The sequence below is a fragment of the Hemitrygon akajei genome, chromosome 27, assembly GCF_048418815.1.
Source record: "Hemitrygon akajei chromosome 27, sHemAka1.3, whole genome shotgun sequence".
Lineage (NCBI taxonomy): Eukaryota > Metazoa > Chordata > Chondrichthyes > Myliobatiformes > Dasyatidae > Hemitrygon > Hemitrygon akajei.
The window spans coordinates 51,717,133-51,740,366 of NC_133150.1; the positions used below are offsets into that span (position 1 = coordinate 51,717,133).

General features: G+C 48.6%; 1 protein-coding gene across 1 annotated transcript in view; it reads left to right on the plus strand.

Annotated features, from left to right (window-relative positions):
* Positions 1 to 22,832, plus strand: part of LOC140717396 (CD48 antigen-like) — a 52,658-nt gene extending 29,826 nt beyond the window's left edge. Inside the window, exons 3-6 of the mRNA XM_073030945.1 lie at positions 463 to 732; positions 4,136 to 4,444; positions 16,001 to 16,150; positions 20,154 to 22,832. Coding sequence (XP_072887046.1) covers positions 463 to 732; positions 4,136 to 4,444; positions 16,001 to 16,150; positions 20,154 to 20,215 — 791 coding nt within the window. The 3' untranslated portion in view covers positions 20,216 to 22,832. The remainder of the gene's footprint in view (positions 1 to 462; positions 733 to 4,135; positions 4,445 to 16,000; positions 16,151 to 20,153) is intronic.
* Positions 22,833 to 23,234: the final 402 nt, after the last annotated feature.

Below are 23,234 nucleotides of genomic sequence, written 5' to 3' on the forward strand. Positions count from 1 at the left end.
CAGAAGCTCAGTCATATGGGGTATTCAAGGTAGATGTGGATGGGTTTTGGATATCAAGGGAATTAAAGGATGTGTTTGGTGCAGGAAAATGAGGTGGAGGGCAATCAGCCATGATATTGCTGAATGGGGAGCAGACAGGAAGGGGCTGAATGGTCTAACAGAAAGTTTCTACTGAACAAAGAAATGGAACTGGAGTGAATCCTGGAACACAGAGACATCAGCAAGACATGACGGAGCTTTAGGAGTAACTGTTGTGAAAAAGGGTGTAACACTTGTGGGAACTTCCTCCAGCAGTAACTGTCTGAACTGAAGGGTGAGAGAAGAGTTAAACTGTTGGGTTGGAAATGAGTTGGGATTGGATTAAATTTCATTTGGTTGTTGGGATGGAATGCAGGAGTTGGGGATTAAGGTATCCATAAGAATCTTCTTAATTTACCTTTCTTTTTTCTGTCTCAACCTCAGATCGTGTGTCAGGTACAGACATCAAGGTTCAGTACACCGCCAAGACTTGCAATATCACCTTGATCTGCTCTGCAAATTTCGGCAGCTCCATCAGCTTCAGGTGGTGGAAGGGAGGAGAAGCTGTGGGAAGTGGCAGCCACTATCACCTCCAGCAGCATGGAGAAGAAAAACAGGTCAAAGAAGTCCTGTACAAGTGTGAGGCCTGGAACCAAATCAGTAAAGAAACAACAGAGTTCTGGCTGGGAGACATCTGTGAAAAGACCAAATCTGGTGAGTGTCAGAGGGAACAACTGGAATTTAAAGAGGCTGCCCAGACTGTTCAATAAGACAGTGCTGATGGAGTTTTACTTTGTGTCTAATCTGTGCCCTTTTACAGAAAAAGTTTACTTATGTTCACTGACTTTCATGAGAATGGTTCTCATTTTTAAACATGGATATCCTTGTCCAGGACACGCTCCAGTCCCGGAATACCCACTGATCCAAGGAGACACGGTATGCTCCCTTCCCCAGGGACACCTGGGCATGGACATTTCCTCAGAAGAGGCACAAGCATCTGGTTCAGTTAGAAACCTCGATAGCTCTTTGTCAAGAACTAGGAATTCCAGGCCCTGAAGTTGACAGACAAGAGATTTTCCCCTTCACTGGGTCTACTCTTGCTGTCCTGTGCTGGCTCTTGGTCTGGGGGAGGCTTCTTCACCTCAGTCAGCTGGGAGATGTCTACACAAGACTGCAATCAACCTTTCTTCCCACACAGCCCTGGGAGATGTGGGCCATTCACTTGGGGGGCGTGGAGGGAGTTCACTGGGGTTAAGCAAGATTGGTGCATTTATAAACCCACCCCACTGATTATTCATTCTCTTCAACCTCCCTCAACATTATCTCAACATTATTCTGCCACACTGACATTATATAACAGAAGGAACGCTTTTTCTTTTGTGCAAGAATAAACTGCTCTCTGCCTGCCCTCTCCCTCCACTGAGGTTGATGACCATCTGGGGCCCTCCCTACCTCCCCCTCTTTCTTTCCTATTGCAAACTCAGCTGAGTCTTTCTTAAAAATATGATTTTCATATTTACAACATACACATTCCCATCACAATATGTACATAATTGAAGCTAACACATTGCCCTCCAGAGAGCCCATGTGCTCCTTCTCCTGGGACACACCGGTATGGACACAACTCCAGAAGAAGGGCATTTGGGTCAGGGAAAACCCCCAAGTGGCCACCACTTGGATCTGAAAATGACCACCTTGGCCAGACCCAGGAGCAAATTGACCTGGAGAATTCCCAAGTGACTCACCTGCCTTCGCTTTGGGTGATGAAAGGACACAAGGGTAGGGCTGATGTGCAGCAGAACTTGAGGTACAGCCCCTCACATAGTTCAGTAGTCCTACAGCCTCTCACACTCCATGTATACATGATAGACTGTCTCCTCATGGCTGCAGAAATGAGAGCTGGCTGGGGAGCCCATTAATTGACTTGGGAATCTGTTACACAACATTCTCTTCTCCGGGTCTCAGTGGAAAGGGGGAGGACTCTCACATAAAGAACTCCACTCCAGATACCAGAACAGACTGGCACAACATGTCCAGTGTGAAAAAATGAAGAGTTTTCAGGAGCAGCTTCTAACAGAAATATCTCTGTTCCTGGAGAAATGACATAGAGAGGCCAGATCTCAAGAAGAGCTTCTGAGCCTTGGTCTGATGAATAGTTCTGGCTGTGGTGGCAGTCAGGTCTGAATGACCCCTCAATGATCAGCCCCCTCAACACCCATTGTGACAGAATGGCTGGAGGCTTCAGCTATGAGTCCCATCCAATCCATTGCCTCATCCACCCACCCATCCGTGGAGCCAGAAAGTCTCTCAGTGCTGGTGGAGGAACACTCTGACTGAAGGTGACCGTCCCAGTTCATAAACTGGTCATTACAACAGAGCAGAACAGCTGATATCTATTGCTGGGAGTCCTCCCGAGGGGCAGAGTCTCTGGTAGATAAACCACACCATCGGTCTGGGAGGATGCCCAGTGTGAAGATAACCCTGCAGGGTCTGAAGGTGGAACATTTCAGCCTGCCCTGTCATAGAAGTATGTGTTGAGACATTGTAGATGGGTTTGACTCTGTATGTAACCCCAGCCTTCCCTGTCCTAGAGGTGTATGTCAGGACATTGTAGAGGGTTTGACTGTATATAAACTCAGCTCTCCTTGGTGTGGGAACGCATAATGATGGGTCCACAGATGTTGGGAACTCATAAAACCGAGGAAGGTCATGTGGCCCATTGTGAACCAGCTCTGAAATCACTGACACCAGAAGATTGCAGCAAATGTGGTTCGTCAGCCTGTCAATTCCTGCTAGCTTCATGCTGTGTCAGTCCAGCTCATTTCACATATCCACACCACGGTCTCTCTCTCTCACATTCAGTGAGAGTGTGACTGGTCCTATTCATACAGGGTTTGGTCTGTGTGAGGACCATCATGGCCTCCACCACCCCTCCCAGCCCATGGCAATGTTTTCCCTGCAGTACAGTCCCCACTTCCCTCTCACCGTTCGGTCTAGTACTTTCTGCGGCTCTTGGTATCGTCTGCTCTGCCCAGAGACAGAGCTCCTTTCTGTTTACAGTCAGGGACCCTCATTGTTTCATGACCCAATTAAATCTGCCCTCAGCCTCTGTTCCTTTGAATCCCCCTCTTTCTGACATGACTTCTCAATCAACCAACCCCAGCCCTGTTCCATCCACAGAGCTGTCTTGTCTTGCCTCAGCTCTGACCATCCCCACCCAGACTTCCATTAACCCTGTTCACAGATCTGGTATCCTGATCAACAAACACAGGGATACAGTCTGCCTCTTCACTGCCTCACCCTCTTGTCATTCCTCATTCAGAGATCTGTGGACATGCTCTCCATGTTCCCGTTTTCCTCCACACCACTTACACCCTCCCATTTATCCCACCTTCCTTCATCATGTTCACTTTCCCCAAACAGTACCGCACCGCATCCCTGGACTGGGTCCAATTTGTCATGTCTGTGCCCCACCACCCCCAACTCTGCCCCCTCTATTGATATCTGTCTGCAGGCTGCAACCTCCTTCCTCAGGACTGGGTGTAAGAAGTCTTCACTCTTCCCTCTGTGGGCTCACTGTGGCCCAGCTCTCTCACTGGGCTGGGACCCAGACGCTGTGCCAGCAGACTCCCCTCAAGCCATCAACACCTCCACCAATTACCCCACCACCATTATGTTGTAATCTACTGTCAGAGTAACATAATGTACAGATATTCCTGTACCTATTGTCACTTCATGAACATGCAATCAGTTTATGTACATCAGCTACTCTTATGTAGGTTTTCGGCCCAAAACGGCAACTGTTTATTCATTTCCATAGCTGCTGCCTGACCTGCTGAGTTCCTCCAGCATTTTGTGTTTTGCTTTGGATTTCCAGCATCTGCTGCCTGTCTCATGTCTATATTTATTGTGTTCTTTATGCTTCATGTTTTTAATGCTGTATTAGATCAGGTAACAATTATTTTGTTCTCCTTTACACCTGTACACTTGTGTACTGAAGAATGACAATAAACAACCATGGATTTGAATCCTGAAATTTGAAATGGCCTGCTCCTGTGTCTGTGATTCCTCAGCACTAATTCCTCCTTCTGATAACTGCATTCACTTGTCTCCTCAGATGAGATTTGCATTATGAAAGTTGAGGTTGGACACGTAGCTTGGATAACTTCTGACATCCTAAAAGCAGCAAATATTACTGAGGTTGTGTGGAGAATCGTATCGGGCCCAACCAAGATAGCGGAATGTGTGAATGGGAAGTTCACATCCTTCGGTACTGAAAAGTACAAGCAACGGATAGATCGTCATCCTGAAGACTGTAGTTTAAAAATCCATGATGTACAGAAAGAGGACACTGATGTTTATGAGGTGATTGTTACGGCAAGTTCAGGAATACGGACTGAGATGAAAGTGCTACTGAATGTATATGGTAAGTGAGATACTGTGAACAGGCCCGGGTTTCACCAGTTCCTGCAACACCCTTAATTAATGGGCGAGGGCAGATTCTGTGTGTTCCTCTGTTTTCTGAACCCCACTGACTGTCCATATCCAGAGCTGGGCTCACGGTCCCAGTGTAGTGTGGCTGAGTCAATGTGAGGCTGAAGGACACACTCACCACATCCCCAGAGACTGTAAACCATCGAACTGTCAACGGGGAGCCTCATGTGTCTGAGTACATATGGAGTGGAAAACAAAGCAATAGCTAATGGAGTAGGAGGGGCTGTTGTGGATGGGCCAAATGGTCTATATCTGTGGGTCACGGTTAAACAGATCCCACAGTATCTCTTGGTCAAAGGTGTGGTCTGTCTTGTTCAGGGATCCCAGTTCACAGTCCCAGCTGTCCCTCCCTTTCATTCCTCATGTTCTCCTAATCCCCTTTTCCCCGTGTTTCTCTGGCTCGCGCGCGCATGTGTGTGTGGTTCCTTTTGTTCTCCCGGGCTTCCTGATTGTGGTGCCCCTGAATCTCATCTAAGCTGCAGCATAAATACCCCGGCTTTCCATCCACTCATCGCCGGGTTGTTGCTTCAGCCAGTGTGGAGCATTGCATGCCGCCTGCCTTCCCTGCAACCATTAAGAAACACTCTTCAGATGACTCTACCTCCGTGTCAGTGTCCTGTGTTTGGGTTCACCCGTTCTTCGCAACAGAACGATCTAGCCAACATGGACCCAGCGGACACAAACACCATCCAACAAACTCTCGCCAGCTAGGGTTCCCTCTGGGACAGCACGACCAACTCCTCCGGGAGGTCGTGGAGAACCTCCGTTCCCTGTCTGCGCACGTCACACAGATCGGTAACCAGGTGGACCGTGTCTCCGCTCACCTCACTCAACCACACCTGGAACCAGCCTAGCCCGCCCAGAGAGCCTCACGTACCAGAGCTGGAGCACTACACCGGAGACCTGGGGAAGTGCCGGGGTTTCCTCCTTCAGTGCTCCCTGGTGTTTGAGCAGCAGCTGTCGACCTACTCCACAGATAAGCCTGAAGTTGCTTATGTCGTGGGGTTGCTAAGGGGAAAGTATTAGCGTGGCCACAGCGGTTTGGGACAACCAACCTGATATTTGCTCCTCTTCTGCCATTTTCATTGTGGAGATGAGAAAGGTCTTCGATCACCCAGTCCGGGATAAAGACGCCACCAAGCACCTACTCATTCTCCACCAGGGCTCCTGCAGTGTTGCTGAATATTCAGTGGAGTTCCGGACATTAACAGCCGACTCGGGGTGGAACAAAGAGTCACTCTAGGGGTTTTTTTGGAATAGACTTAGCGACCTGATGAAGGACGAGTTGGTGGTGAGAGACGATTCCGACAGCCTGGATTCCCTGACCCCGCTGGCCACCAGGTTGGACAATCGCATCCGGGAGCGCCACAAAGAGAGAACTGGTCATCCACCACCTTTGACCACTTCTCAGTTCTCTTTACCGCCTCCCGCCAGTACAAGCCTCTCTCCCCCTTCTGCACCCCGAGTAGCTCCCAGCTGTGCTGCTTCGACTGCCCAGGGAGAGCAACCCATGAAGCTGGGGCGGACCCGCCTTTCTCCCGCTGAACATCTCTGGAGAACGAGAGCGGGAGAGTGTTCATGTTGCGGTCAGTCCGGCCACTTCCTTCCCAACTGTCCCCTTCGGCCAAAAGGAGGGGCGCTCACCAGTAGCAGTGGGGACCCTGGTGAGTCAGACAACCTTCCCTTTCATCCCCTGACCCCGAATGCCCCTTCAAGTCACTCTGTATTAACCAACAGTATTTGATTATAAGATTATTAAGGGATTGGACACACTAGAGGCAGGAAACATGTTCCCGATGTTGAGGGAGTCCAGAACCAGAAGCCACAGTTTAAGGATAAGGTGTAGGCCATTTAGAACAGAGCTGAGGAAAAACTTTTTCACCCAGAGAGTTGTGGATCTATAGAATGCTCTGCCTCAGGAGGCAGTGGAGGCCAATTCTCTGGATGCTTTCAAGAAAGAGTTAGATAGAGCTCTTAAAGATAGCGAAGTCAAGGGATATGGGGAGAGGGCAGGAACGGGGTACTGTTTGTGATGATCAGCCATGATCACATTGAATGGTGGTGCTGGCTCGAAGGGACGAATGCCCTACTCCTGCACCTATTGTCTATTGTTTATTGCCTCTGCTAGCGCTAGTGGACTCTGACGTAGAGGGAAACATCCTGGATGAAAACCTAGCTCTCCAAGCCGGTATTTCCTGTGAGCCTCTGCGTACCCCACTGGACGCCAATGCGCTAGACGGTAGACTCCCAGCCCATGTCACGCACTGCATGGAATCCCTGCTTCTCCTTCTCTCTGGAAACCATCGGGAACAGATACGGTTCAATCTAATCTCCTCTCCTCAGGCCCCTTTTGTACTCGGCCACCAGTGGCTAAGCCGTCATAACCCCCACATTGACTGGCCCACCGGGAAGACAGTCAGCTGGAGCTCGTTCTGCCATTCTTCTTGTCTGCAATCAGCCTTTCCCCCTGTGGAGGTCACTGCTACCTCGTCCGCCTCTCAGCCCCCTGACTTGTCTACAGTTCCCGTAAAATATCATGATCTTGGAGAGGTGTTTAGTAAGCAACGGGCCCTTTCTCTGCCTCCACATCGGTCAATCGCATCGACTGCGCGATTGACCTTCTCCCCGGAGCCTCATTACCCCCCAGTCAGCTGTATAGCCTGTCCCATCCAGAAAGAGAAGCAATGGAGACATACATAAACGACTCCCTCGCAGCTGGCATCATCCAACCCTCATCTTCCCCCGTAGACACTGGTTTCTGCTTTGTGGCGAAGAAAGACGGCTCACTACGCCCGTGCATCGATTACCGTGGCCTGAACAACATTACCATAAAGAATAAGTATCCCCAGCCCCTGACCAGCTCAGCATTCGAGCTCCTTCACGGAGCCACTGTCTTCACTAAATTGGATTTGTGGAACACCTGTCACCTGGTCAGGATACGGGAAGGAGATGAATGGAAGACAGCCTTCAACACCCCCCTCAGCCATTTTGAATACCTGGTGATGCCTTTTGGCTTGACCAGCACTCCTGCGATGTTCCAGGCTCTGGTCAATGATGTCCTTAGGGACTTCATCAACCAATTTGTCTTCGTTTATCTGGATGATATCCTAATTTTCTCCTGTAATCTCCAGGAGCACACCCTCCATGTTTGCCAGGTTCTTCAGAGGCTCTTGGAGAATGAACTATTTGTTAAGGCGGAGAAGTTCGAATTCCATGCCCGTTCCGTCATTTTCCTGGGATACATCATTGAGGGCGGGCAGGTGAGAATGGATCCTGAAAAGATCCGGGTGGTGGCAGAGTGGCCCAAACCCATGTCGCTTAAACAACTCCAGCGATTTCTGGGATTCGCCAATTTCTACCGTCACTTCATTAGGGACTACAACCGGGTGGCAGTGCCCCTTACCCAGCTCACCTCTCCTGCGACCCCCTTCCACTGGACTCCCGAAGTGAACTCAGCCTTCTCAGAGCTTAAGAGGCGTTTCACCTCCACTCCCATCCTGGTGGAACTGACCAGAACTGACCCATCTCGCCAGTTCATAGTGGAGGAGGACGCCTCCGGCACTGGGGTGGGGGCAGTCCTCTCTCAACGCTCCATCCCACACCAAAAGCTCTATCACTGCACCTTTTTCTCTCGCCGTCTATCCCCCGCTGAACGTAACTATGACGTTGGGAACCGTGAGTTGTTGGCCGTTAAACTCGCCTTGGAGGAGTGGAGGCACTGGCTGGAGGGAGCAGAACACCCATTCGTTGTTTGGACAGACCATAAGAACTTGACATACATTCAGACAGCTAAACGCCTTAACTCCCGCCAGGCCCGTTGGGCACTGTTCTTTGGCCGCTTCAGCTTCAGCCTTACCTACCGTCCTGGTTCCAGAAACATAAAGTCAGATGCTCTCTCTCGCTAGTACATCTCCGAGGTGGGTCCTTCCAATCCTGATACCATCCTTCCACCATCCTGTGTCATGGCTGCTCTCACCCGGGAGATCGAGTCCATAATTAGAGAGGCCCAATGGACTCAGCCAGACCCAGGCAATCCCCCCTACCCCAGTCGCCTCTTCGTGCCTGACTCTGTCCGTTCTCAGTTTCTTCAGTGGGGACCTACTTCCTGGTTCGCCTGCCATCCTAGAATCGGACTCACGCTGTCCCTTTTGAAGCAACATTCCTGGTGCCCACCATAGATACTGACACTCGCTCCTTCGTCTCCGGCTGTACTGTGTATGCCCGTGGAAAAGCCTCCCATTGGCCACCTGCTGGGCTGCTTCATCCCCTACCTGTCCCTGGCCGCCCTTGTTCCCACATCGCTCTGGATTTCATCACTGGTCTACTCCATTCACATGGTAACACAGCTATACTCACCGTTGTGGACCGTTTTTCCAAAGCCATGCACTTCATAGCCCTTCCCAAACTGCCTACAGCCCGTGAAACTGCCAACCTCCTTGTCCAACACGTCTTCCAGCTTCATGGAAATCCCTCTGACATCGTTTCTGACCGGAGCCCCCAATCCATCTCCCAAGTCCGGAGATCCTTCTGTCAAGCCCTCGGAGCTTCAATGAGTCTGTCTTCCGGTTTCCATCCACAGACTAACGGTCAGACAGAGCGAGCCAGTCAGGATCTGGAAGCAGCACTGCGCTGCATTTCCGCCAGTGACCCATCGTCCTGAAGCACCCGTCTCACTTGGATTGAGTTTGCCCACAACTCCTTGACCAGCGCTGTCTCTGGTATGTCCCCTTTCGAATGTTCCCTAGGCTACCAACCCCCTCTGGTTCCTGCCCACGAAGACAACATCGCTGTACCTTCAGTTCAGGCCCATCTCCACCGGTGCCGCAAGGTCTGGAGGGATGCTCGCTCGGCCCTGCTCCGCTCCGCTGACCGGAACCCGCTATCACTGATCGCCACCGAATTCCAGCACCCAACTATCAGCCTGGTCAGAAGGTTTGGCTTTCTTCAGGAGACATCCCCCTCAAAACCGAATCCAAGAAATTCACCCCTCGTTACATTGGACCATTCGAAATCGAGAGCATGATCAATCCCTCAACCTCAAACTACCCAGATCCATGTGCATTCATCCCACGTTCCACGTCTCCCAACTGAAACCTGTGTCTGTCAGCCCTTTGTGCCCACCTGCTGAACCCCTTCCACCCGCCTGGGTTGTCGACAATCACCCAGCCTACACCGTCCTGCGAATACTGGATGTGCGCTGTCGAGGCAGGGGTTTCCACTACCTCGTTGGTTGGGAGTGATACAGTCCTGAGGAGCGCACCTGGATCCTTCACTATTTCATCTTAGATCCTTCCCTCATCCGAGACTTCCATCACGGCAAACCGGGCAAGCCAGGTGTTTCACCTGGAGACCCCCATTTGCGGGGGGCGGGGGGTGGGGGGGGTACTCTCACTGTCCCGGTCGTCTCTCCCGTTTATTCCTCATGATCTCCTAATGTGTGTGTGTGTGTGTGTGTGTGTGTGTGTGTGTGTGTGTGTGTGTGTGTGTGTGTGTGTGTGTGTGTGTGTGTGTGTGTGTGTGTGTGTGTGTGTGTGTGTGTGTGTGTGTGTGTGTGTTTCCTTTTGTTCTCCCGGGCTTCCTGATTGTGGTGCACCTGAATCTCATCTAAGCTGCAGCATAAATACCCCGGCTTTCCATCCACTCATCGCCGGGTTGTTGCTTCAGCCAGTGTGGAGCATTGCATGCAGCCTGCCTTCCCTGCAACCATTAAGAAACACTCTTCAGATGACTCTACCTCCATGTCAGTGTCCTGTGTTTGGGTTCACCCGTTCTTCGCAACAGTGGGAGGGGCTGTTGTGGATGGGCCAAATGGTCTATATCTGTGGGTCACGGTTAAACAGATCCAACAGTATCTCTTGGTCAAAGGTGTGGTCTATCATGTTCAGGGATCCCAGTTCTGTCTGTTTCTCAGAGCACTGCTTGCTCATGGCCCAGACTGAGGTCTGAGCTCAGCAACGTTCACAGATATAGGAGCAGACCCACACCCGGCGTAATAGAATCACAAACAGGAGAAAATCTGCAGATGCTGGAAATCCGAGCAACACACTGGAGGAACTCAGCAGGCCAGGCAGCACCTATGGAAAAAAGTAGTCGACGTTTCAGGCCAAAACCCTTTGGCAGTCCTTTGAAGGGTCATGACCTGTAATGTCGACTGTTTACTCTTTTCCATACTTTTGATTTTTATTTATTAATTGAAGGGTAAAATGAAATACAGTACAACAAAGTAAATCTTTCATGTTTCGTAAACTTTTTCTAGCTGCATCCAATTGCTGCAGCATGGCAACAAAGGCTATGTGCATGAGAGCATTTCAGTTATTGTGCAGCCATGTACCGGTGCAGTTTGGAGGGAACAGTGCTGAGTGATAATAAGCTGTCACTATTGCTCAGTGTGACTTTACCCTTCCCCACTGAGCCTCAGAGTGGTCACAGTGCCACCCACCTGGCTGCTGCTGCTGTGCCCTGATCAGTCATTTCCCCTCCCACCCCAGCAGCAGTATCCAAAGGGAAGTACTTGTTGCTGCTCCCGCTACCGTTCCTGGTGTTCACCGACCCATCTGCAGGCTGCAGCGTATCTGTGACCACCACACAAAAACTGTTACCTGTGATGCTCTCAGCATCCTGGATGGTCCTGAATATATCCTTCTTCAATTCCAGCAACTTAGCATGGTCAGTCAGGAGCTGTATAGTTCAAGGCATTGGCTATCAAGTCTGTGGATCCAGTAGCTGCCTTCATCCCCCAACCCCAAATGGTCCCTGCACCTCAAAAGCACCCTGCAACTCAGTGAAAGCATTTCCTCCTCCAGCGACGGGTATAGAGGCTCAGACACTCTATCAAAGAGGAAGTCACTACCTCCAGCACTCCATCCTCCTGTCTGACTCCCCCAGCCTCGGGACAGGTGGACTTCCCAGGGTCAGGCCCAGGGAAAGGGCAGTACTGGAGTTGGTGGCCAGGGATGAGAATGGAAACATTTAATCACCCTCTGCACCTTACTTCCACCCAAAAAGTTCCCTCCCTCCTAACCAGCTGCTGATCCACATCTACTGCTCCTGAAGTGGGTTAGAGGCCAAGAATAACAGTCCTATCCCAGTGGCACCAAGCACAGCCTGAGGTCTGGGACACAAAGCTGTCACCGGGAAGTAGACAATGAACTGTCCATCAGTAACGTCCTTCCACATCAACTTGCGGTAGAAGGAGGAGACGTGGCTGATGTGCTGATGATTGAGTGGGAATGGGGTGATCTCCAGCTGCACCTCCCAGAAGATGCAGATAGTAGAAAAGGAGCTCATGGGGAATAGGCCGATTAGAAAGCTGGTGGAGACCTCAAGTGTGTCCACCAGCAGAAGTATCTCATCCACAGTGAGTCCTTTAGAGTCATAGTCACACAGAAATACAGCACAGAAACCAGCCCTTCGGTCCATCTCATCCATGCTGATACCATTTAAACTGCCTACTTGCAATGACCTGTGCTGACACATTGGCCTCTATATCCCTTTTATCCACGTACTTGAGTATCCAATTTTCTCTTAAATATTGAAATCGAGCTGGCATGGACCACTTGCACTGGCAGCTCATTCCACAATCTCGTGACCCTCTGAGTGAAGAAGTTTCCCTTCATGTTTGCCTTAAACTTCTCACCTTTCAACCTTAACCAATGATCTCTGGTGGTAGTCCTACCCAACATCAGTGGAAAAAGCCTTTGCATTTACCCTATTATACCCTCATAATTTTGTATATCTCTATCAAATCTCCTCCCAATTGTCTACGTTCTAAAGAATACAGTTGTGATCTATTCAACCTTTCCTTATAACCCAAGTCCTCCTGACCCAGCAACACCCTTGTAAATTTTCTCTTCACTCTCTCAACCCTGTTTACATCCTTCCTGGAAGTAGGTGACCAAAACTCCATACAATGTTCCAAAAAAGGCCTCACTGATATCTTATACAACTTCAACATAACTTCTCATCTTATGAAGGCCAATGTGCCAAAAGCTTTCTTTATGACTCCATCTGTCTGTGATATCATTGTCAACAAATTATGTATCTGTATTTCCAGATCCCTTTGTTCTCCCACAGTCCTCAATGCCCTGCCAGTCACTGTGTAAGACCTGTTCTGACTGGTCCTACTGAAATGCCAAACCACCTACTTGTCTGCATTAAATTCCATCTACTATTTTTCAGTCCATTTTACCAGCTGATACAGATTTCTTTGCAATCCATGATATCTTTCCCCACTGTCCACTACACCCCCAAACTGTGTCATCCACAAATTTGCTGATCTTGTTAACCACATGAACATTTAGATCGTCGATACAGATGGCAAACAACAAAGGACCCAGCATTGACACCACTCGGACACCACTAGTTACAGGCCTGCAGTCCGAGAGGCAACCCTCTACTACCACTATCTGGCTTCTTCCACAAAGCCAATGTCTAATCCAATTTATTCTCTCATCCTGCATGCCAAGCAACAGAACCTTCTTGATCAGACTCACATGTGGGACATCGTCAAATGCCTTTCTAAAATCTATGTAGACAACATCCACTACCTTGCCTTCATCCACTCTCTTGGCAACTTCCTTGATAAAAACTTTACAAGATTAATTAGACATGACCTGCCACGTACAAAGCCATGCTGATTATCCTTAGCAGTCTATATCTGTGCAATTCCTTAATTCCTGGTCCCTTAGAGCCTTTTTTTTTTAAACAGTGGAACAACATTGGCTATCCCCCAATCCTTTGGTATCTCTCCTATCACTAAGGGTGATTTAGATATCTCTGCTAGGCCCCTGGAAATTTCTGCACTTGGCTTCCAAAGGATCCAAGGGAACACCTTGTCAGGTCCTGTGGATTTATCCACCCTGATTTGTCTCAAGGTAGCAAACACCTCCGGCTCTGTAATCTGTACAGGGTCCATGACGTTGCCACTATGGCTCAATTCTGTAGACCCTGTACCCACCTCCCGAGTAAATACAGATGCAAAGAATCCATTTAAGATCTCCCCCATCTGTTTTGGCCCCAGACATGGACTACCATTCAGGTCTTCCAGCAAACCAATTTTGTCCCTAGCAATCCTTTTGCTCTTAACATACCTGTAGAGTCCTTTAGGATTCTCCTTCACCTTGTCTGCTACAGCAACTTCATACCTTCTTTTAGTCTTTCTAATTTCTTTCTTAAGTCTTCTCTTGCATTTCTTGTACTTCATAAGCACCTCATTTGTTCATACTTGCCTCTGCCTGCTATACACCTCCTTTTGACTCTTAAACAGGGGCTCAAGATCTCTTGAAAACCAAAGTTCCCTACAGTTGTTATCTTTAACTTTTATTCTGACAAGCACATACAATCTCTGTATTCTCAAAATTTCATTTTTGAAGGCCTTCTACTTTCCAAGTACACCTTTGTCGGAAACAGCCTGTCCCAAACCACACTTTCCAGATCATTTCTGATACCATCAAAATTGGCCTTTCTCCAATTCAGAATCTCAACTCACAGACCAGACCAATCTCCTTGTATCATTCACAAAATGCTGGGGGAACTCAACAGGCCAGGCGGCACCTAAAGGAAACAGTACAGTCAACCCTGAGGGTCTCGGCCCGATATGTCGTCTGTACTCTTTTCCATAGATGCTGCCTGGCCGGCTAAGTTCCTCTAGTATTTTGCAGGTGTTGCTTGGATTTCCAGCATCCGAAGATTTTCTCTTGTTTGTGATTGGACTACCTATTTGCATAGTTACTTTGAAACTAATGGCATTGTCATCACTAGATACAAAGTGTTCCTCTGCACAAACTTCTGTCATCTGCCCTGTCTCATTTCCTACAGCAGACTTAGTATTACCAACTCTCGTTGGGACTTTACATACTGATGAAGGAAACTTTCCTGAACACATTTGACAAACGCTACTCTATCTAGTTCTTTTACAGTGTGGGATTCCCAGTCAATATGTGGAAAGTTAAAATCAACTACTCTAACAGTCTTATGTTTCTGGCAACAGTCTGCAATCTCTCTATAAATTTGTTCCTCTGAATCCTGCGGACTACTGGGTTGTCTGTAATTTAGCCCCATTAACATCGTCATTCCTTTTTTATTTCTCAGTTCCACCCATAACGAGTTCTCCAGTCTATCCTGATGGAGCTCTTCGGTGATGTTTTCTCTGACTAGTCCACAATGGTGTAACTGTGGGAACGTCCCACCACCGGAGAGAATGAACTGTCCACCAGGTCCACAGTTGTAACTGTGGGAGGGTCCCAACACCGGAGAGAATGAGTTGTCCACCAGATCCACAATGATGCAACTGTGGAAACATCCTACTAACGGCGGGGATGTGATGACCATCAGGTCCACAGTGGTAATTGTGGGAGGGTCCCACCACTGGTGACAGTGTGATGACTATCAGGTCCACAGTGATGTAACTCTGGGAGGGTCCCACCACCGGTAAGAGTGAGATGACCATCAGGTCCACAGTGGTAATTGTGGGTGGGTCCCACCACTGGTGACAGTGTGATGACCATCAGGTCCACAGTGGTAACTGTGAGTGGGTCCCACCACTGGTGAGAGAGAGATGACCATCAGGTCCACAGACCTTAGGAGATACAACCACAATACAATCCAGTAACAAAAGCACAGGGGAGGAGAGATAAACTATGCTGGGGCGGGGAGTGGAAGTGTGGGTTGGGGGATCTGTTCCTGCTCTCCTGTGCTGGTTCTTTGACTTTGTGCAGCCTCTTCACCCGGGATTGTTGAGGCCTCACAAAAGCCCGTGATATAAAAATCGATCTTCTTCATGTAGAGAGGCCCTGCTGACCTGGGCTGTGCACTTTACCATCACACTCCTTCACAGTCACACCCAGGTGATCTTCCAGCCTCTACCAACAGTATTTCATTCCACAGCCACCAGTCGTAGAGTATAAGGACCATTATCATCTCCACCTACTACCCCCCTCCCACCTTTCCCACCAGCATCAGTCAAAGGGAGACAGATCACCCCCTCCAGCTCCACAGCAGATCCATATACCGACTGAGTGCAGATTCCTGCAACTAACTCATGCTCTGGGAGTGGGTGATGGGCCAGTGCAAATGGAGCTTGTCTCTGTGTCTAATTCCTGTCCTGTGAGTGTGGGAGGACTGTGTCACTGTTTCATACTAGAAGCAGTCAGTCAGTCAGAGTGTGCTGGGGAAGAGGGTTTACTGAGGGTCTGAGAGAGGGAGCTGGACTAACATAATTGAGGATACTGTCCGAGACATTGGAGGCTGCAGTTGGAAGGGACTGTATGGAGTGGAGTGATATGGGGCTGTTTGGAGGGGATGGAGATAATTGAAGGGGAGAGGGGTGGTGGAGAAGAGTGACGTGGGGCTGATTAGAGAGGACTGAGGCACGGTGTTGCAGTGACAGGGAGTTTTCTCTGGCCTGTGGCGGGATGGACTGGATCCATCGATTCCTTATCACTGGGAGTGTGAGCATGGGATTAATGACAGAATCTTTTATCCTCTCCAGATCCCGATGACGGATCATCACACATTGCTTGGATCATTCCCGTCATCATTATACTCAGTCTTCCGTGTTGCGGTATACTCTACATAAAGCGGCATGATCTTCGCTCACGCTGGGACAAACGTATGGGAAAGAAATCTGGTACATCTGACGGTAGGTGTCTCTCCCCACCCCCCCAGTACCAGTTTACAGATCGTCACATACTGGTTAGATCATTGTCATCGTGATACTCTGTGTGTTACTTGTGTGTTCCCTTTGTGGCAAATGCAAGGGAAAGAAATCCGGAAGGGGTACATCTGACGGTAGGTGTCTCCCCACACCCCCAGAAACAGATTACGTATCGTCACACACTGGTTGTATAATTTCTGTTGTGATACTCATTCTGGTCATTGTGTATCTCATGCTCCCAAGTAATCCGGCACCCAAAACTTTGGCCAGGAACAGCAGCAGGAGGGGCTGGGTCTGCAGGCAAGTGTCTCCCATTCCGACCCTGAGGACATGGGGTCCTACCTCAGGAATAAGGAGTCAGGCTGGGGCAAGCATGTAAGGTTTGGGAGCAGGAGTTGAACTGGACAGAGAGATATGGAGAGGAGTTGGGGGAAAGGGCCACTGCTCTTTGTCCCACAGACTCGGGGGCACCAGGGCTGAACAGTCAATTGGTCTGGGTTCTGGCATCCCCCCTGAGGGAGACCCCAAGCACAGACCCCCTTGAAAGAGATGCAGATGCCGGCATCCCAGGAGGGAGTCCCCAGCTTACACGCAACCACTGAGGAAGACAGTAACACCAGTCACTCCTTCACCTGGACAACGAGTACCTCTCCACAGACCCAGTTACTGGGGAATGGAGCCCACACCCAATGCAGAGTGAGGAGGTTGGGAGTGGGTTTCCATCCCAGTGGAACTTCTGTTCTTGTTCCACAGTCCCAGTGGGGATGGACCCTCACTCAATGGAGAGGACAAGGATTCAGGTGCAGCATAAAAGCAAAGCAAAGGAGGCATACAATATGGTGAAGTTTAGTAGGAAGCTTTGAATACCTAGCAGAGAACTATTTTAAAACCAATAAGGCAAAAAAAGATTAATTACAAGGGTAAATTATCCAAAATTGTAAAAGAAAATTTCAACACCTCAGTGAAATCCCCGCAAGGATATTCGTCCTCCTTGGATTTGGGTGCAACCCATCCCTTTTGAGCAGGTCATAGATTCCCCAGCAGAGATCCCATTGATCCAGAAATCTGAACCCCTGCCTCCTGCACCAGTTCTCAGGTGCACAGTTCTCTGCCAAATGTGCCTTGTTTGTACCAAGACTTGTGGATGCTGACACTCCCCCTTCAGAATGCCATGGGCTCGGTCTGAGATGTCACTGACCATGGCACATGGGAGGCAACATATCTTCCGGGTGTCTATTATATCCACCTTGTGTATTATTACCTTGTGTACTTCTTTGACTATGGAATCCCCTATCAGTACTGTTACTGCAGTCCTCTTCTCCTCCTTTCCCTTCTGGGCCATAGCACTGGACACAGTGCTAGAGTCTAGAGACCTGGTCATGGTGGCACCTCCACTGCTCCCCCTTCCCCCCACTCCAGTAGGTCATCCTCCTCAACAGCATCCAACAAGGTATAATCATTATTGAGGGGAATGGCCACAGGGGTACTTTGTACTGATTGCCCATTTCCCTGTCTTCTGACAGTCACCCAGTTACCTGCCTCCTGCAACCTGGGGGTTACTACCTCATTGTACCTCCTATCATCACCTCTTCAGATTTCTGGATTATTGTTATCTCTTCTGGGGAAGGATAACCTGTGCAAAGGGGTGAATTACACCTGAACCCGAGTAGGCTGGTTAGCTTGACCCTGGCAATTGGTAAGGTTTTAAAAGCTATTATAAAAGCTGACATTTCAGAATACTTGGAAGTATGTGATAGAATAGGGTGAAGTTCGCACAATTTTATTCTAGATCTTTGAGAAGGTAACAGGCTGGCTAGAGGAAGGAGAGTAAGCACAAGCAATTGACAAGAACTTTCACAGATATTTGACAAGGTTCCACTCTCGAGGCTATTAAACAAGTTAAGAGCCCATGGCATTGTAGGTAAGGTACCAGCATGGATAGAAGATTGTCTGACTGGCAGAAGTTAGAGAGAGTGGGGATAAAATGCTTTTTTAGAACACCTGCCACAGACCAATGGAGAATCAAAGGGTTCAGGGTTGGGACGGCAGCTTTTCACTTTATACGTGAATGATCCAGATGAAGGAACAGATGGCATTGAGGATACATCAGGGTCAGGATAGCCGGAGGTACAGTTGGTGTCACAGAGACACACAGTCTGCTGCAGGAGCTGGACAGGTTGGGGGAATGGGCAAAGAGTAAAGAGATGTGCTTTTGGAACTGTGAGAAGGATTTTTTTCAGCCAGAGTTCAGGAATCTGGAATTTAAGGATGAGATTGAGAGGTTTTCAATTGGTAGAGTAGTTAAGGGTTACAGAGAAAAGGCAGGAGAATGGGGCTGCATAAGGAAACAACCATAATTAAATAATGGAACAGGCTCAAAGGGCTAAATGACTTAAACTTCCGCCATTATTTTATGGTCTTACGGATCTGCAGTAAATTGTGCTGACCACACTACTGACCGGATGTGTGGGTGACAGTGTCCCTCAGTAACTGGATGTCTGGGGGCAGTGTACCCCAGTTACTGGATGTTGGGGGGGAGACAGTGTACCTCAGTGACTGGTGTGCAGGGGACTCTGCACCAATGACTGGGTGTGTGGGGACAATGTACCCCAGTGTCTGGGTGTGTGGGTCAGTGTATCCTAGTGACAGGTGTCTTACGGATCTGCAGTAAATTGTGCTGACCACAGTACTCGATCTTGGACACTCCTTTTCCTGTTCCTTATCACCCAGATTTGGGTTTATAACTGGTGTTAAACCCATCAATCACACAGTCAGTGTGGTACGTTTTCCTCACACAACCGGTCACTTGAGCCTACCGTCCCCCACATATACAGTCACTGAAGTACATTGTCCCCTACACACCAGATCACTGGGGTACACCATCCCCCACACACCAAATCACTGGGGTACATTGTCCCCACACACCCAGTCACTGGGTTACACCCTGTTCTACACACCCTGTTACTGGTCTACACTCCCCCCACACACCCCATCACTGGGGTACACTCCCCCATGCACTCTGTCACTGGGATACACTGTCCTGCTTACATCCAGTCATTGGTGTACACTGTACCCACACTCCCAGTTACTGGGGTACATATTCCCCCCACACACAGTTACTGGGACACGTTGCCCCTCACAGACCCAATTACTGGGCTACACGAACACCCACATACCTAGTCACTGGTGTACACTGTCCTCCTGCATATCCAGTCACTGGTGTTACACTGTGCTCCACACACCCAGTCACTGGAGTACACCAACCCCCTCCATACACTGTCACTGGGTCTCACTATCCCCCACACACAGTCACTGGGGAACACTGTCCCCCCCCATAACCAGTCACTGGGCTACACTGTCCTCCACACACCGGTCACTGGTGTACATGCTCCACGCTCACCTAGTCAATGGGGGACACTGTCTCCCCCCCATGCACCCAGTCCCTGGGAGTACACTGTCCTCCTCACACCCAGTACAGTGGTACATTGTCCCCCACACACCCAGTCACTGGGGTACACTGACCCCACACCACCCAGTCACTGAGATACATTGTCCCCACAAATATGGAAAATGGAGTACTCTGTACCCCTCATAACTGGTTATTGGTTTACAATGTTCCCTACACACCCAATCACTGGGATTTACTGTCCTCCACACACCCAATTGTGACATATGATGGCGAGACTTTGACTTGTGTGGGTGTGATGTTTTGGGGATTTTACACTTTTGGGGATTTTTACACTTTGACCAGTGTAAAATGTAGAGGTGGAGCAACGAAAGTGAGGTTTATGGGACATGTCGGTGAAGATGAGAATGAGAAAGGGAGTTGGGGTGTTGTGATTTGTGGCTGTGCAGGTGACATTGCAGAGGATGTGTAGGGACCAGATGAACATATGTTGGGTTGAGGGTCACTGGGAGATTCTGTGGAGGGAAGGCTAAGTATCAATATCATGACTGGAAGCGCTCAACTCTGTTCTCTATCCCACAGGCCAAGTGGAGAGCCAGCCTTTGGAAGATAAAAAGGAGCCTGCAACTAATGCCTTGGAATAGAACCCAGCTCACAGATATTTCCTCTATCGGGACAGCAAGTACCTCTCCAAACCCAATCACTGGGAAATGATGCCCACCCCCTCCTGGCCTTGCAAGCACAGAGGGTGTGTGTTGGGGTCCTCCCCTCTACTGGAACCCCTGCCTTTGTTCAACAATTCTATATTGCTTTATATACTGTGGGTTCTGCAGTGACTGGTGGTAACCCCACTCCCTGATCTGGGATCCTCTCTACTGCACACAGACCTGTGTCCACTACTCGTCCGCTTGTCTGTCCCTCCTTTATCTCCCTGATGCTCAGATCTAAGCCTGGCCACCTTTCCTCGTGACTCTAGTCCTGAGAATCTACAACTTTCTTGTCCTCTCTCAGTATTCTCTCCTGTGTCCCCACCCGAAACCCTACATCATTCATGTTCTCACTGTTTTTCTACCTGGGTAAAGTACATAAGACCACAAGACATTGGCGCAGAATCAGGTCATTCAGCCCGTCGAGTCAGCTCCATTATTTGATCAAGTCTGGTCCACTTCTCTCTCAATCCCATTCTTCTATCTTCTCCACAAAATCTTCCATGCCTGACTTATCAGGAATCCATCAACCTCAGCCTTAAATACACTCAGCGATCTGGCCTCCAAAGTTGGCAGATGTAACAAATTCCACAGCTGAAACAACCTCTGGCTAAAGAAATCCCTCCTCATCTCCATTTCAATTAGATATCTCTGTATTCTGACATTTGACCTCTAGTTAAATATTCTCCCACAATCAGAAACATCCTCTCCGCGTCCAGGCTAACTAGTACTTTCAACATTCAATAGGTTAAAATGAGGTCCTCCCTCGTTCTTCTAAATTTCAGTGAGTACTGGCCCAGAGCTACCAAATGCTGCTCACATGATAAGACTTACAAATCTAGAATTATTTTCTGAACATGCTCTGAACCCTCTCCAATGTCAGCACATCTTTTCAGAGAAAAGTGCCTCAAACTGTTGACAATACTGCAAATGAGGTATCACTAACCTCAGCACTACAACCTTGTTTTTATATTCTAGTTCTCTCAAAATCAATGTTAACATTGCATCTGCCTTCCTCACCACCAACTTAAACTGCAAGTTAACCTTTAGAGAATCCTGCACAGGGATTCACATGTCCCTAGGGTTCTGGCCTGAAACAGCAACTGTACTCTTTTCCATAGATGAGTTCCTTGGATCTCCAGCATCTGCAGAGTTTCTCTTGTTTGTGGTTGTCTTCCCTTTGCACTTTGGATTTATGAATTTTCTACCTGTTTAGAAAATAGTCTATTGTTTCATTACTCCTCCCAAAGTGCATGACCATTTAGCTCCCGACACGATGTTCCACCTGGCACATCTTTGCCCAATCTCCTCATCTGTCCAAGTCTTTCTGCAGCCTTTCTGTCTCTGCAACAACATCTGCCCCTCTAGCTATCTTCATATCATCCACAAACTTGCCCACAAATCCATCAACTCCATCATCCAAATCATTGATACACAATGTGAAAAGAATAAGTCCCAACACCGAACCCTGTGGAACACAACTTGTCAGCAGCAGCCAATCAGAAATGTTCCCTGTATTCCTGCTTTATGTCTCCTTCTAATTATCCAATGATCTTTCAATCCTATGTCACCTCTTTCCAAGGATATGATTTAATTTTATCAGCAGGGACTTGCTACACCCTGTGTCTACCTGCCTGTCATTTCAATACAATGTGTATTCATGGATATTAAGCTCTCAACAATAATTTTATTTCCCATGGCCCAGTGATGCCCACAACATCATACCTGTCAATCTGTAACTGTGCTACAAGACCATCTATCTTATTTTGCATGCAGCGTGCATTCAAATATAACACCTTCAGTCAGCTGTTTTCCCTTCGATAAACTTGTCAACCCCATCTGATCAGTCACACTGAGCTTCACAATGTACTGCGGCCCCCACACTGTAACTTCCTGTTCCCCATCCCAGAATCCCTCCCAATTAACCATTGACATTGTGAAGGATGTTGGAGTTGAGGGTGGAGCCTGTGCAAAACCTAGGATGTCAGATGTAGTGAAGGGTCCTGTGAAGCCTCTTTCAAGATTCTGGGTCTGTGGACGGCCACACACTGCAAGTGGTTTATTGTAAATATTGTGCGCTTCCCGCCAACATGAACAGGTGAAGGCTTCACCAGTGAAATCATGCTCAGTCTTTCAGCCAGAGAGCCTGGTGATGGGTATTGGGTAGAGGGCATATTTTTAAGCTGTGCATTGTCAGATTGAATGCTTTTTCAGATTGTGATTTAGATGCATATCATATTTTTTTACTGAGTTAAGTATTGTATGTAATTAGTTTTGCTACAACAAGTGTATGGAACATTGGAAAAAAGTTGAATTTCCCCATGGGGATGAATAAAGTATCTATCTATCTATCTATCTAATGGCTTGGCCAGCGTCCATGGTGAGTTAATGTTTCAGGTTACTCATTTCTCTCTCCACAGATGCTGCCTGACCTGTCTCGGGCTTCCAGCATTTCCTGATTTTGCTAGAGATCTCCAGCTTGTACAATTGTTTTATATTTACTGCTTCAGAATGTGTACTTTCTAATGAATTTTTATACAGTTTTTACCCCAAACCATTCTGTTGTTGGATGTTGTTGGGCTGCAGCAGGTTTAGTAAGATATGGATGGGTGCAGGGGCCAGAATGTGTTACAGAGAGATGGACGGGTGGAAGGACTGTAGGGATTTACAAAGAGATGGATGGGTGGAAGGACTGTAGGGGTTTACGGAGAGATGGATGGGTGGAAGGACTGTAGGGTTTTACAGAGAGATGGATGGGTAGAAGGACTGTAAGGGTTTACGGAGAGATGGATGGGTGGAAGGACCATAAGGGTTTACAGAGCGATGGATGGGTGGAAGGACTGTAGGGGTTTACGGAGAGATGGATGGGTGGAAGGACTGTATGGGTTTACAGAGAGATGAATGGGTGGAAGGACTGTAGGGATTTATGGAGAGATGGGTGGGTGGAAGGACTGTA